Below are 16,012 nucleotides of genomic sequence, written 5' to 3' on the forward strand. Positions count from 1 at the left end.
CTCTGTTTTCCTGAGCCTGGCCTCTGGGCCAATGTGCTGTGCATTCGCCAGCCCCAGGTTCATGGGGTTGTCCTCCAAAACTGTCCCGATTGCCCATCCCACTGAGCCTCCCACTGCCTTAGAGGGGGCTCCTTTCTTGGGCGTACTTGGAGAAGTTCCAGAGTTTCTGGGACAGTGACTTGTTGATAGTAGTGTTAACCAAATTCTTGGTTATTTTGTAGGTGTGGGAATTAACAGCTAACAATGTAATCATGGTTTCTGCTATCGGCAATGATGGACCTCTTTATGGGTAAGTAATCCCAGTAGGTTAACCTGAAGGATTCTTAGTCCCCTGAAGTAACTGAGTCTTTCGTTTGTGTGTCTTTGTATGTGTCCTTATTTATATCTGTCTAAAGTTTGTTCGATTTTTAATTAAAATAAAAAAGAATTCACAATGACCCCTTCCTAAGTCCTTATCACCTGCTTCAACAATTGTAAATGGAAGCCAGTCTTTTTTTATGTTAATTGAAAACTTAGCTGTAGTTTAGAGGCCTGAAAGTTCTATTCTGCCCTTCTCTTCCCCTCAAAATAGAATGGATCTGGGGAAATGGCTCATTTGACCAAGTGCTTGCCATGTCAGCATGAAGAACTGAATTTGGATTCTCAGCACTTAAATAAAAAGCCAGGTGTGGCTGCATGTACTTGTTACCCCTAGCACTAGCTTTAGGAATGAAGAGAGGATGATCCTTGAGGCTTGCTGGCCAGCTAGTCTAACCAGATGAACTTTGGTTCAGTGGGAGGCCCTGCTTCAGAAAATAAGTTAGAGAACATTGGAGGAAGACCCTCAGTGTTGCTCCTCATCTCCACAACACATGTGAGCATGTATATCTACATACATACCCACATGTACTAAAATGTAAATATGTTCCACACACAAACACAAAAGTTAATCAGAAGGCTGGGCATGGTGTCATATACCTGTAATTCCAGTACTTGGGAGGCTTTGGAGGCAGGAGGATCAGGTGTTCAAGTTCAGCCTGGACTATATAAGACCCTACTTCAAAGAAAACAAGACAATAATTAGGATAGGGGGTTTTTTTAGGGACAAGTGAGTTCTGAGTATTTTTCGAGACTGTGTATAGCACATTGATTAAAAGGTAAATGGATGAATGTCTGCCTGTCCCAAAAGAACGAGTGTAAACACAGCAAGACTCATGTCCTGGGTGCCTGATGCAAACATAGATGGTTGGGGTTGACAAGGTCATTTGGGAGAACAGCAGAAGATAGAGTCAAGGTGTGCCATATGTCAGTTCTTGGAAATTAAAGCAGTGTGAAATATGAAACACCCCCCACTGAAAAATTCAGCCTGCTGGGTGTTGTGACACATACCTTTAATCCCAGGCTAGTGGATCTCTGTGAGTTTGAGGCCAGCCTGGTCTCCATAGTGAGTTCCAGGACATCCAGGGTTATGTAGACAGACCCTCTTTTAAAAACCCAATAAACTAACAAAAACACCTGGGGTCTCAGTTCTCTCCCTATAACTCTGGCTTTCCTTCTATAGATGACATTCGTAAGCAATCTCTGGGCGCATTTCTGTTGTAGAGTGCTTGTTACCCTCAGCCACAGACTACTCAGAATGGGTGCAGTTCAGTACTGGAACCAAGTGTGTAAGGTGACCTCAGAGAAAAGAGAAGATGCCAGGGATGTGACTTACATGCCTATGTACAGCTGTGTATATACATTCGTTTGTTCATATTGCATTTGGTGCTCTTACGGAGGGAGGACAGGGTGTCTGGAGGACAAAGCATCCAGAGCATAGGACAAGGTCAGTGATGTGAAGTGGGTGTTTATGTGGCAGTCCTGTAGTGCAGCCTGGTGTACACACTGTCCCTTTTAAAAGTCCACAATTCTTGATGTGTTGAAATTTATAAAATGTTAAGTGGCATGAACGGCCCTAAGTACCTTTTCTGTAGCAAACACCAGCTCTTGGGGCATCTGGTGTCAGCTCCTCTTGTCTCTTTTTATGTGTTCTCCCTGATGCCACTTCTCTCATTTTTGACAGCCCCAGTCAATTCAGAATCACCTGGGTTGTCGGTTTCCTGGACCCTCTTCCTGTCTTTAGACTTCCTTACCCTGACTGTTTCAGCATGGACAGGAATGGAACTTTGGGCATGACTAGACAGGTTTGATGGGGCTTATCCAGGCTGAGCACCTTCCATTTTGAGCCCTGGCCTTACTGCTTGTCCCAGGGTCCGGAGCCTGCTCTTTAGGTGCTGTGCAGTTGATGCTGACACACAAGGAGAGCCCTGACTGGCAGCTGCTGCTTTTTTCCTTTGGTCTGTTTTATTGCTGTGCAAGCCAATATTGTAGCAGTTTTCTAGTAGACAGATGTGCCTAATGGGCAAATACACATTGTTCTTTGAAAGTCTAGCTGGGATTGGCAAACTTCCTCAGAGGTCAGAGAGTAAATATTGTAGGCTTTGTGGTCAGATGGTCTCATCGCAGAGGCGAAGAGAAAGCAGCACGAAGATGGGGAAATGGACAAGCTTGGCCATGTCCTACTAAAGCTATGTGTACAGAAACAGGTGTGGCACCTGATTTGTACCATGACAGTTTGCCTGCTCTTTGCCAGAACTTTTTGACCCATGCATATCCTCCTTGGGTCTAGTTCCCACCTGTGTCTTCAGTAGAAGCAATTGAAGTTTCTGTCTACTGTTCCTGCTGCTGATCCTCCTGTTGATACTGCCTGTCCTTTATTATGCTATTCTGTCATCCTGACTGCCTTATGACACAGGCCCTTTCTGAACCACTGCTGCTGTTATGGGTAGTCACCTCTGAGACCTTCTGATCTGTGAGTTGTGAAATTAGTATAGATGAGAAGGAAAATCTTGTGGAATGGCCGTGTGGGCTTGCTGATGTGCTCACAGAACTCATGGATCTGGGCATCTTCTCTCTCTGCAGCAGTGGCAAGTGGCCGGTCCCTGTGTCCTAGTTCATGAAAAGTTACCATTTTACAGCTTGGCATGGGAGGAGTGCTCCTGTTGCTAGTCAGAGGATGGAGTGTGCCCTGGAAGTGAGGTGGGCAGCCCCTGTTTTCTTTACCAGGAGCTCTGGATTCTGCACTCTTAACCCTGAGACTTACAAAAGTTAGTCTACAGCTGGAGTCACCCTCCTTTTCAGTCCTAACAGGGCTTCTTTATTTCCTGGCCAGGCCCTCTCAGTGCCTCATTATTTTTTTTAAGGGTTGAGATTTAGGGATTAACACATTGAGGGAGATGGGAAGTGGCGATTCTCTGCTGACTTCAGTAGGAGGTCCTGTCATGTGCTTTTGTTAGCCTCTGTTCCTTACCTTCTTGGAAATGTGCAGACTTGCAGCATCACTGGGTGAGAAGCTCTCTGCTGCCTCTGAGTGGCTACTTGGTTACAGAGTAGCATTGACTGAGTGAGCTTTGAGCCTCTGAAAACTCATGCTCTAGAATCTTGCTGCACATCCCTGAAACCTCTGGGAATCAGTTGTGATTCGCATTATCAGGGTTATTGGAACAGAGCTGTCATGTGTGAAGCTCTTAAGTGTGCCTGCTTTCCAACCAGCTTCATCTTGACTTTGTAATATAAATCTTTTTAGACAGCTCTAGCTGGCCCAGAATTCACTGTATAGACCAGGCTGGCCTCTACCTGCCTCTGCCTCTTGAGTGCTGGAGTTAAAAGACGTGCACCACTATGCCTGGCTATGACCTAAACTTTTTTTCAGTTTTTTTTACTGTAGCTTTTTGTGCAGATCTACTGCCATGAGGTCCTGGCACATGTCTGTCATCTTAGGGCTCAAGATTGCATGGTGATGGTAGCTGTCCTCACGTTCTCTTGAGAAAGTGCCATGCATACTGTTGGTCTACTGTGGCAACACAACCATGGATCTGGGCTATCTTAGGTAGTGTGTGTTCTGGTGAAAGGCAAAATAATCAACTCCAGCATGGTGTGAGAACATGTTAGGTGAGTGAGAAATCGATGTGTGTGCTCTGGAGAAGTCCATAGTCAGGACAGATCCAGGGAGGAGAAATCCTCAAATGGGCCCATCCATGAGTTAGGTGGCAAAGAGAGAGAAGCAAATGGCCTTCCATTTAAGAGGCTACAGCATGAGAGTGCAGCAGTGTGGCATTTCACAGGACAGCTCTGAGGAGTAGCCTTCCATCAAAGCTGTACACATCTTGTGCAGAAGAACCTAAGATATGGCCTTGGATTTTTCTGGAACTGCTTGACCTGGTTTGAATTAATTCATTTTAAATTATTTTTCTCCCTCCCCCCTTTTCTCTTTTTTCTTTTGTATGTCTCAATTTAGCACTCTGAATAACCCTGCTGATCAGATGGATGTGATTGGAGTGGGTGGCATTGACTTTGAAGATAACATCGCCCGCTTTTCTTCCAGGGGAATGACTACCTGGGTATGCTTTTCTATATTAGCCTAATGTGACTCTCAGAGTCTTTGATCTGTAGCCCTGACCTGTGTTTGTCAGTGCACAGGCAGAGAAGTAGCCTAGGCTGTGGTATGTGCACACAAATACCCAGCCACACACCTACATACCCCAGTAGCAGCAGCAACACACATCAGGCTCCTTTGGTATTAACCATCTTAATTCAGTGAGTTGAGTTGCCTTGAAGATCCATGGGGAATTCTGAAGGACATTTCCCAGTTCTAGTCTTCAGAAGCTCACATGTAGGTGAAGAGGGCTCAGTTGTCAAAAAATAGGAGAAAGACAGCAACTCTCCTCATTACAAGCTCAGATTTATCTTTGGTCTTAAGAAGTCAGTTCTGAGGATGATGGGAGAACACGGCTGCCAAGTGCCAGACCTCAGGTTCCATCCTTAGCATTAAAGTGAAAGCCCAGTAAGAATAGTTAGTGTCCATCCTGCCGACAGCGTCGCTGCATTTACCCCTCTCGTGTTAGTGATTCATCAGTATCAGAATGTTACTGAGCTGCATGGGATTTGATTGTGCATCACGTCACTCCTTTTCTTCAGTGTGGTTCAGAATTAGATGTTCCCTCAGAGCACCACCCCGTTGTGTTAACCTTCAAGAGGTGTCTGGGGAGCACCTGTCCATGGTGTTTTATGGGGTCAGGTCATGTCTCACCGCTCTAATTTGTGCTAAGCTCTGGGAGATCTCAAGAAGGACCCAGAAAGATTCATACCTTTCTCATGTCAGCATCAGTCTGTAGCTTCCTGGGTAAGTGCCTTCCCAACTGTACATGGTGCCATGCCCTTGGCCTCAGTGGCTACCAAGAAATCTGTGGCGCTGTGGCCAATGGTGTCTTCACCCTTTGCTTGTTCTTGTACAGTCCTTTTGTGACTGATTGCCTGGGAAAGGTTTTCCTTTCAAATAGGTTAGGTCACTTTTTCTCAACAGAATATAGTAAATTCTTGGCCAGGCATGGTGGCACATACTTGTAATCCCAGCACTGAGAAGACTAGAATAAAAGATCACAAATAAGTTCAAGTCTAGTGTGGGCTACCCAGCAAAACCATATCTAGAGATACAGAGAGAAGCTGCGGCAGGGGGTGGGGGAGAGAAAGTTGGTTTAAATTTTTTTTTTATTTTTTGTACGGGCCCACTTTTTAGGTACTTGAAGGAGTGACGTCTAAAGGCATGCCCGTCCTCAGTGGTGCCTTACTCTTTGAAACAGCAAGTCATAACTACATGCTGGTTTCTCTTATGAAGACACTTATATTTTTCGGTTTTAGTTTCCCTAGTTCTCTGATGTTGCTTAGATTATCAGAAGGTAGAGCAGGCTGCTGGTTCCCGCAGTGACAAGTCAGTGACTGCTTTCTGATCTGAGCAATTATTAAAATATCAGCAAAATGTTTTTCTTTGCTATTTTAATACTATACTTTTTGATAGTTTTCAAGGCATCGTTTCTCTGTGCAGCTCTAACTGTTGTGGACCTTGCTTTATAGACCAGGCTGTCCTCGAACTCACAGAGATCCAACTGCCTCTGTCTCCCAGGTACTGGGATTAAAGGCATAAACCATCACTGCCTGGCTAATTTTAGTATTATAAAGCATACTAAACCTTTTTCATTTTCTGTGTTTTCACCAAAGCTTGTTTTCAGGTCACAGTGTATTTCAGACTCAAACCAGCATCTTTTCGAGAAGATGACTGTTTAAATCTAACTGGTTTTATTCACACATAACCCTCCACGGTTAAGGGCTATAGATGTGATAAGAAACCAAGCTACTCTTGTTTGTAGGAACTACCAGGAGGCTATGGTCGTGTGAAACCTGACATTGTCACCTATGGTGCCGGAGTGCGGGGTTCCGGTGTGAAAGGGGGCTGCCGGGCACTCTCGGGGACCAGTGTCGCTTCCCCAGTCGTTGCTGGGGCTGTCACCTTGTTAGTAAGGTGAGTATTATTCAGCTGACCTTTGCTTCCTCTGCTCCCTCATTTCCCACAGGAGGCAGGATTCCCTCTGTGTGCTAGCTGGAAGCTGGAGTAAACCAGAAAGCCCTGAGGGGCCCATATCTATTGCCCTCTATGGCTCCGTGATGGAGATACGTTTGTGTGATGGGCTGGACTTCATTCTTGCAATATGTGTGTGTCAGGCAAGGACATGAAGTATGCAAGTTTCCTTGCTGAACCCTCCATTTCCTTAGCAAGACATATTTTTTTCTTAAGTAAGTTCTGTGCAGATTTACCATCTATAGCATTATATCATGGGACACAGAGAATAACTGGTTTCTGCTGTGAAGCAAGTTATAGTCATCATCTCACATTTTGTTTCCGTGCTCTTAGTTAAGGAGCTGGGAAGCCACTTAGGTCCTGACTGCCAGCCACTTTCCTTGATGACTTACAAGTGTCTCTGTGCCACGCATTCTGTCATGTTGAATCTCATCTGTATTTGGAGTGGAGCTTAGTCCTCGACCCTTCCTCCTGCAGGTGATGAAACTAGAAGCAGTTTCTAAAATGTGGTAGAACAGTATTGAAGCACGCCCCTGGCATGTGGTCAGATGGGCCATGCTCCCCGTTTCTTAGTTATGTCTTTGAAGTGCTTGCATTTCCTGACATTAGGCTTGCACCTTCTCTAGTTGAGCTCTTTATTGAGGTATTATATTGTAATACTGCAAACATATATACACAAACACACAAACCTCTACATAGTTGAAATTTGTGTTCTATGCTCATTTTATAATTAAGCAAATTTCATGTTGGTATACATTATTAATAATGCTGACGGGAGCAGTCTGTCTCTTGCTTGATCTTCCCTTATAGGTCAGAGCCAGGTCTTTGAAAGTGACAGCACTACCTAGAAATAAGTGTGTGCCTTCTGGAAGCACTGCTTCCCTCCACAGTGAAACAGCAGAAGAGGGAAGGCAGTCTTGCACTTGCCTGGTTCACTTACACTTCTGTATGTCCTGAGTAAAGACTGTTGTTTCTAGTGCTGAGGATTCTAGAAACAGAAAATACTGGTCTGGTTTTTCCTATCACATAATTGTTAGCAGGAAGCCTGGCTTCCTACTTCTCTGTAGAGTCCATCTGTCTCTGCCAAGTGAGTGGGAAGGCGAGTAGGCTGTTTGCCGTTCCCAGTAGCAGCTCTCAACACAGGCGGGTTCAGTATTGAGGGAGCCTTTACCTCACCTCTTCACATCAGATGCCATTGTGGTTATAGGAGCCAGGTTCAGTATTGAGGGAGCCTTTACCTCACCTCTTCACATCAGATGCCATTGTGGTTATAGGAGCCGGTGGTGTGGAAGAAGCTGCTCAGTGAGGAAGTGGAACCCACTGACCTGTAACTTCTAGTAGTACCCATTCCTCATGAAGAGCTGACCTCACTGTCTGTACTGTCTGGTTACCTCTCAGATCAACCTCCATCACTAGTTAATATTTAGGGTTCTAAGTAGGAGACTTAAGTTTTCCATTTTTACCTGCCAAATGCTCCCACAATCTAGTCACTAAAACTTACTTTTTTGTGACACACAGGTAAGAAAATATGAACATTTCAGAGTTATAGTGAGCCAAGCTGGCCAAACAAGGCTACATGTTAGTGTGTTGAGGTGCAGTCTAATGATGGCGTGTTCACAGTGACCTGAGGCCTCCAAATCCCAAACCAAAAACAAGGGCTGGCACTGGAGGTAATGGTCCTCCTTCACCCTACACCTCCTGCTCACCTCACATTGGGTCCCTTTCCAGTATCTACCTGTGTTCCTTTCCATCTCCCAGCCAGCTGGTGTCCCTCTCTTGGGACGCCACACCTCTTTGATGGTTTTACCTCCTGCATCCTGTGTGACTAATTTATTCAGATTATCAGGAAACTGTATTATTCATGCATTTTGTATAAATAGGCATGAGCCTACAAAGTCATGGATGAGAAAAGTTGTGTGGAGATTTATTGAGTGGTCAGGCCTGACATAGGACCCATTGAGGTCATGGTATTCTCATCTCATGGCTCCACTGGACCAGGAAGTCCTGTTAGATATAAAACATACTGCAGGCTCCATCCTTTTGCAGATTGGAGGCAGTTTGGTTTTTATCTTCCACTAAGAGAAAAGTGAGCAAATACTGTTTCTCTTCCCCCAGCACAGTGCAGAATCGGGAGCTAGTGAATCCTGCCAGTGTGAAACAAGCCCTGATTGCATCAGCCCGGAGGCTTCCTGGTGTCAACATGTTTGAGCAAGGCCATGGCAAGCTGGATTTGCTGCGAGCCTATCAGATCCTCAGCAGCTACAAACCACAGGCAAGGTGGGTATGTGCTGGCATCCTCAGTAGGGTTTTCTTATCCTAGGCCCTTGGGGCTCCTATCCACGTAATAGGAGCCTAACATCGGGAGTGATGGCCCCACACTAAGGCTTAGTCGTAAGGTTGTGAGCTGCTTTTGCCAGGTGCTGCCTGCAAAAACCCTGGCTTCTGTTGACACAGTGACACTATATTACCTTAATGGATGTGGCAAAAGAATTATTTCCATTTCTTTTAACACTTTTGAAACAACTTAGGTTTGCAGAAAATTTGCAGAAATGGAATTATCATATACTGTTTGCCTAGCTTCCCCGATGCGGCAGGGATAATAGCTTAGCTGAACTGACACAACTGTTGAAAGTCATGTGTAACACTGGCCTCTGTAGATAAGGTCTCTGTAGCCACTCAGACACTACGTTTACCCTTGTCTTCTTTTCCTGTTGGGGTTCCAGGCCCTGCAGTGTGATTTGTTAACCTGGTCTCCGACCCCTGGCAGTTTGTGTTTTGTCATTTATGCTTTGACTCTTGGAGCAAAGAGTTAGTTGTTTATATTGCAGATTGTCTCCAATGAGTTTATCTTCTGTTTTCTCATGATTGGTCTGAGGCTGTTTTTTACCAAAACTTTTTTTTCGCCTTTTATTTTAGGACGATTTTAGAGTTATATCAGAGTTTCACAAATAGTCCTGAGAACCCAGAAGTTCTCCTCCTAACTTCCCTTAATGTTGGCATCTTAATGGCACCAGCTCAAGCCGCCCAGTCTGGAATGCCAGTATACTGGGTCCCACACAGGCCCTTCTAGTCCAAGACCTCTTGGAGTACTTCTGTTCTCTGGACTCTCGATGTCAGTTCACTGCTCTGTCCATATGCCACTACCACTCTGTTGTGTTGAGAGCTTTTATTTGTGTTTTAATGTAGTAGTGCTGGTCTCTTTTGTTCATCTTCTTGGCTCTTCTTGAAGGTTTTTTCTTTGTGTGGCTTTTCATAGGAATTAGGCTCATTTATAAGAAAACTTGATAGCATTTTTATTGGTTTACAAGCTTAAATCAGCCAAAGAGGAATGGTTTGTTTTAATATGTCTTTAATTGTGTTTGTGGGGATTGGGAATGTTGTGCATGTGAGTGCAGTTCCCACAGAGGCCAGAAGAGGGCATCCAGTCCCTTGAAAGAGTTAGTAGACAGTTGTGAGCTGTCTGACATGGTTGCTGAAAACCAAACTTGGGGTCCTTTGCAAAACCATTCTCTTATGTGGATGGGTATTTTGTCTGTATGTATACCTGTCCACCACTTATGTGTAGTTCTGTGGGGGGGTCCAGAAGAAAGTTTGCGACCCCTGGAACAGGAGTTACAGACCTACAGACCTTTGTTAGTTGCCGTGTGGATACTGGGACTCAAACCTGGATTCTCTGGAAGAACAGCTGGTGCTCTAACCGTTGAGACATCTCTCGAGTCCCAGTATTTGTTTATAACAGCTATGCCATGTTTGCAATAGCTGTACCATGCTCAGAATTACTGTGCCATTTGCTCAAGGTTTTGTGTCTCCCAAGAGATTTTACAGACTCCTGTAGGTCTCACATATTGCTTAGTAAGTTTAAGTGTTTTAATCTTTTTTATTGTCATTATTGCCAGGCTTTTCTCATTTGTTACAGCTTCTAGCTGGTTGATGTAATTCTTATAATTTAATATCCTGCTGTCTTGTGAATTATGTCTTGATTCAGTTTGCTTGTTGATTCTCTAGTTTTCCAGATATACTGACATATAATGTAATTGAAAACAGAGGTACATCTGTCTTTCTTACCAACCCTTAAGCCTTTTTCGGTACCAGAGATGCTAGAGACATGGCTCAGTGTTTAAGAGTGTGTAGTATTCTTATGAAGACCTGAGTGTGGTTCCCAGCATCCATATTGGGTGTCTGATAGTTGTTAGTAACTCCAGCTCCAGAGGGATCTGATGCCTCTAGCTTCTGCAGGCACCTGCAGTTGGTGCACATACCAACACACAGTCTCATACACATAATTAAAACTTTCTTAAAAATTTAAGGTCTTTGTTGATTGTTGTGTAATGTCTTCATTATAGTGCTGATAGCTTTGTCTGGGGGCAGTCGCCTCCCATGTGGCTCCTCAGTATTTCTTCACTGTATTTAGTACTGCCTTTGGGACTCAGTGTAGGTTTTATCATAAGACTTTCTGGTTGATGGTTTTGTAGTGTTTCACACTCAGACCATGCTTAGAATTTTGTAGACTGTTTCAGCATTGATAAGATGCCTGTAGTTTAGACTTCCTGACATCAAATCATGAGTCTGAAACTGTACTGTTTGGCCGTGGTGTGCTGTTTTTTTGTTGTTGTTGTTGTTGTTGTTTTTTGTGTTTGTGTGTGTGTGTCTATGTATGTGTGGTAATGAATTGTGCTTGTTCATGAATTCTTAGTTGAATCATAGTAGTTGGTTTAAACTATTCATGGAGTATAGGTACTTTTACGACTCAGACAATAGTAGCCATACAACCAGTCCCCAGGAATAAGACTAGGTGATATTTATTAAAAATGGCTAAATGTAGCTGGGTGGTGGTGGTGCACACCTTTAATCTTAGTATTCGGGAGGCAGAGGCAGGTGGATCTCTGTGAGTTCCAGATCTACAGGACAGCTAGGTCTATTTCACAGAGAAACCCTGTCTCAAAAAACCAAAAAAAAAAAAAAAAAAAAAAAAAAAAGAAGAAGAAGAAGAAAGAAAAAAAAAGAAATGGTTAAATGTAGTACTTGTTGGTTAGAGTTTTCTATAGAAGTCAGGACACCCTTAAAGATGTTGGGGAAGCTAAGGAAATGACCCAATCTGTAAAGTACTTGCTGTGCCAGCATGAGATCATTTATTCAATCCCCAGAATATATATGAAAAAGCTGAATGCAGTGGCCCGTTCATAGAATCAGGAAGATCCCTGTAGCTTGCTGGTCAGTCAGTCTAACTGAATATGTGAGACTCAGGTTCTGGTGTGACACCCTACCCCACAAAACAAGTTGAACGTCCATCCATCCCGAGGAACACTATCTGAGGTTGACCTCTGTGTTCATATGCATTCCCACATGTGCTCTTGAACATGAAAACATGTACACAAAGATAATGTTAGGATTTTACCTAGTAATTCAGTTTGCCCATATGTTCAAGATGAGTGCACCATTATGAGGTAAGCGAAGCAGGGAATAGAGCCATATGCCCACGGTGTGTCTGCTGTATCCACTTGCTGTGTTTCTTCCCATCTGCACAGATCTCTGACACCAGTGCTTGTTAGGCATAGTGTTAACTGCACACTGATGCCTTTTAGACACAACCAATGAAAGTAAGTGCAGGATCATTGTGTCAGCACTTCTGTACTATCTCAGCCAGGCCGGGACCTCTCCAGGCTCAGCACTTTACTGAAGACTTTATGGGTCTCAGTTGAGGGTGTCTGGTACAGCAGAGCAAGAATACAGAGGGACCCTGCTGTAAGCGAGGAAGACAACTGGTGAGCAGGGTATCTGGAAGAATCCAGACTTAGGCTTCCTATGCTTCCCCCTCCTGCCCAGCCCCCAGGCAGGGTTTCACAGAGCTGTCTGATCAAGCAGCAGGCTGCATCAGTACATGGGTGTGTTTCTGCCCAAGAAAGCCTCTTGCAACTTCAGTCCATGGTTTGCTACCATTGCAGCTGGCAGAGCCCCTGACTACAGAAGGTGGAAGGTGCTTCCTACTTTACCTCTGCTGTTTACTCCCGCAGTCAGGGAGCTGCATAGTGAGCACACCCCTAGGGCCAGCCAGGACAGCCGTACAGTATGCAGCTCCACTGTGCTGCCTGTGCCCAGCTTGCTGCCTGCTTCCCCATTGCTTTCTGATGTGGTCTACACTAACACTCTCTTCGTTGTTTCAGCTTGAGTCCTAGTTACATCGACCTGACTGAGTGTCCCTACATGTGGCCCTACTGCTCCCAGCCCATCTACTATGGAGGAATGCCAACAATCGTTAATGTCACCATCCTCAATGGCATGGGAGTCACAGGAAGAATTGTGGATAAGGTGAAACTTCTCTGTGTGACATGGCCAGACTTTTGTACCTCAGTTATCCCTCCTGAAGTTAAAAAAGGGTTAAATTGGGTGTGGTGCACACCTTTAGTCCTAGCACTTGGGAGGCAGAGGCAGGTGGATCTCTTAAGTTCAAGGCCAGTGAGTTGTAGGGCAGCCAGGGCTACATAATGAGACCCTGTCTTGGAAAGGGGGAGGGGTACTGCTTTCACCTGCTTAAGCTTCAGAGGTGGTGAGAGCTCTTTCTCACACAAAAAATCATACCTGCTCCTCTACAGAAAAGTTGAGGCCTTAATTTATTCTCTGGCTTTGGCACCTGAATGTCAGAGAACATTTTAATTTTAACAGCCACTGACTGGTGAAAATGACTTTGTTCCTTAGTGAACATGAATAGGCCTTCATGTTTAGAAGGTCTGACCCTTGTTTTGAATTTTACTTTCATAATTTTCTAACAACTCACTGTGTAGACATCACAGTGATAAAGGGTTGAGGGGGAAGCATAGAAGACTGACTTCCACCTCCAGTACTCAGCTGTTGTTTAAAACATTGCAACAATATGTCATATTATGTGTAGTGGGCAAACATTTATTTCAGTTTTTCGCTGTAATATGGACATACAGCAGTGTATGTCGGTGTCTCAGCATGATGGGTGCTGGCTTATCATTTGATTGCTTGTGCTCTTGCTTGAGCACTTGTGTGGCTTTACATGTAAATATTTTGCTGTTGCACACAAAGTCTTCTTCTGAGTTATTTCTTTAGCTTGCAGTCCCTGGATAAGAATCTTGAGTCAGGGTGTGAATGTACTACAGTTGTTGGTATGTACACCAAATTCTCTCCAAGAGAGCTGTACCACTAGACTGCTGCTGTGGTGTTTATGGGACGTCCGTACCATGTGTACCATGTCAGTTTTGTATTTCATGAGACTCTTTTCTGTTGTCAGTGTGTTGTTAGTATTCATATGACTATGCCAACATTACATTTAAGAATATTTCTGTCACCCCTAAAGACACCCATCAGCATTTATTCTGTCTTCCCTCCCCGGTCCCTGTGGCCGTCAGTCTGCTTTTTCTTTTTTGTATTAGAGATACATTCTGTATTTGTCTCTCTGTGTAGCCATCGTTGTCCTAGCCAGGCTGGCCTCAGACTTAAAGAGATCCACCTACCTCTGCTTCCCAAATGTGAGGATTAAAGGCCATACCTGGGTCAGTCTGCTTTCCATCTCTTGGTTTGGCTGCTCTGCACAGTCCATACTAGAGGATTCGTGTGTGTCCTGCTGTGACTGGCTTTTCTCACTGAAAATGTTCTCAAGTTTCCTCATGCATCATCCAGTGATTTACTCCTTTTTATGGCTGAGTGATATCCATTGTGTGAATATTGCCGCCGCTGTTTTTTAGTGTGTGTGTGTGTGTGTGTGTGTGTGTGTGTGTGTGTGTGAGAGAGAGAGAGAGAGAGAGAGAGAGAGAGAGAGAGAGAGTCTTTTAGAGAGATAGGTGCTCTGGTTAGTGAAGGTACCCCAGGGGTTGGGTACCTCCACGTGTGTTTACTAATTATCGTCTCTCAATGCCAATTACCTTTGTGTTTCCTTTCCTGCTTTTTACTGGAGTTTGAGTTTCCCCTATTGCTCTTACAGTCTCTCTGTATCGTGGAAAAGATAGCTGTTGTTATGGTTTTTATAGAGTCCCCCAATGTGCCACCCCCAGGTTTCTTGTTCTTTGATATGACTTAATGTGCTTGTTTTATTAGTCCACACTTCTTCTGTAAAAGTTTTGTATTTTGATATAGTTGAATTTTCATCATCTTTTGTTATTTTTTCTGTCATTTGAAAAAATTATAAACCCCTACAGAGGTATATTAAAGTCGGTTTTATATTAATACTAATTCTTGTTTACAGGATTAAACATTAAGTTTGTTCATTAGTTAACGTTTGTTGCTTAAGAGATGGGTGGGAGTTAAAAATTTTTTTTCTCAGAGCCGGGCGGTGGTGGTGCATGCCTTTAATCCCAGCACTCGGGAGGCAGAGGCAGGCGGATCTCTGTGAGTTTGAGACCAGCCTGGTCTACAGAGCTAGTTCCAGGACAGGCTCCAAAGCCGCCACAGAGAAACCCTGTCTCGAAAAACCAAAAAAAAAAAAAAAATTCTCAATTGCCAACCAGTAGCTTCTAAGAGTAGTCATTAAAGCTGGGATTTGTGGTGTTATATCCTACAGGCTCTTCTTTTCCGGAACTTTATTTATTTTTTAGCTATGCTGAGTCACTTAGGCAGTTGCCTTGACTCTGGAGCTTTATGGCTTGTGAGGGAGTCAGTGACTTAGGTCTGTATGGTTTCCAGGTGATCTCTTCATGCCTGCCTCCCTCTCCTCTCTCTTCTGGCGCATGGTGGGGTGTGTGTATTATTCAACAGGGCGGTCTACAGCCAGTGCGCAACCTTCCCCCAGGTGCCCTTCACTAGCTGTGCGATTTGGTTGGTGACGGCTGGCATCTGTGACGCTTCAGTCAGTGTGACTCTGAGGACAGGTCTGAGGTGTCTGTCTCTTGTGTCACTTCTCGTCATCTGATGCAAGTTCTTGGAGAACTCGTGACAGTTGCACCCAGTTTCTTAGGGATGGTGGAGTTTTATAACCTTGTAGAATATCCGTGGTGGTGGTCTTGTAGACTGCTGGCGTCACGTCTGTGTCCAAGACTCCCATCTACCCTGTGTACTGAAGTAGTCCTCAACACCAGGCTAGCTCACTTGCATCCCCAACAGCTCACTTCACCCTTGACCTGTTTTCTTTTTCCTACAGCCTGAGTGGCGGCCCTATTTACCACAGAATGGAGACAACATTGAAGTGGCCTTCTCCTATTCCTCCGTGTTATGGCCTTGGTCAGGCTACCTGGCCATCTCCATTTCTGTGACCAAGAAGGCAGCTTCCTGGGAAGGCATCGCACAGGGCCACATCATGATCACAGTGGCTTCTCCAGCAGAGATAGAAGTAAGGGTGCACCAGAAAGTAGCTTTTTTTTTAAACCCTTTCCTGCTAGGAGAAGGAGATGGGAGGCAGACTCAGTGTTGAGGGTCTCCATTTAATGGACCACTGAGGTTGACTGGATTAGCCTCATTAGCCGTGAGCTATGGCCCAGGGCCTTCAGAGCAGCTGTGTTTAAACCCCACTCTGCTTCATGCTCTGCTGCTGTTTCACAGCAGACAGGACCTTCTTGGGCCTAATTTCAAGATCAAAATTAGTGCATCTGAAATTCGTCTCCCAGGAAGCAAATATGGGGTTGGTCTTGC

At 44.6% G+C, this 16,012-nt stretch overlaps 1 protein-coding gene across 2 annotated transcripts in view; it reads left to right on the plus strand.

Moving 5' to 3' along the window:
• Mbtps1 (membrane bound transcription factor peptidase, site 1) overlaps positions 1 to 16,012 on the plus strand; it is a 54,882-nt gene that overhangs the window by 22,939 nt on the left and 15,931 nt on the right. For both annotated transcript variants that reach the window (XM_041649970.1, XM_041649971.1), the window contains exons 8-13: positions 222 to 289; positions 4,316 to 4,418; positions 6,222 to 6,373; positions 8,546 to 8,707; positions 12,592 to 12,736; positions 15,525 to 15,713. In XM_041649970.1, coding sequence (XP_041505904.1) covers positions 222 to 289; positions 4,316 to 4,418; positions 6,222 to 6,373; positions 8,546 to 8,707; positions 12,592 to 12,736; positions 15,525 to 15,713 — 819 coding nt within the window. The remainder of the gene's footprint in view (positions 1 to 221; positions 290 to 4,315; positions 4,419 to 6,221; positions 6,374 to 8,545; positions 8,708 to 12,591; positions 12,737 to 15,524; positions 15,714 to 16,012) is intronic.

This window comes from Microtus oregoni, unplaced genomic scaffold, assembly GCF_018167655.1.
Source record: "Microtus oregoni isolate MIOR12 unplaced genomic scaffold, Mior012 000004F_ref0000308, whole genome shotgun sequence".
In the NCBI taxonomy this organism is placed as follows: domain Eukaryota; kingdom Metazoa; phylum Chordata; class Mammalia; order Rodentia; family Cricetidae; genus Microtus; species Microtus oregoni.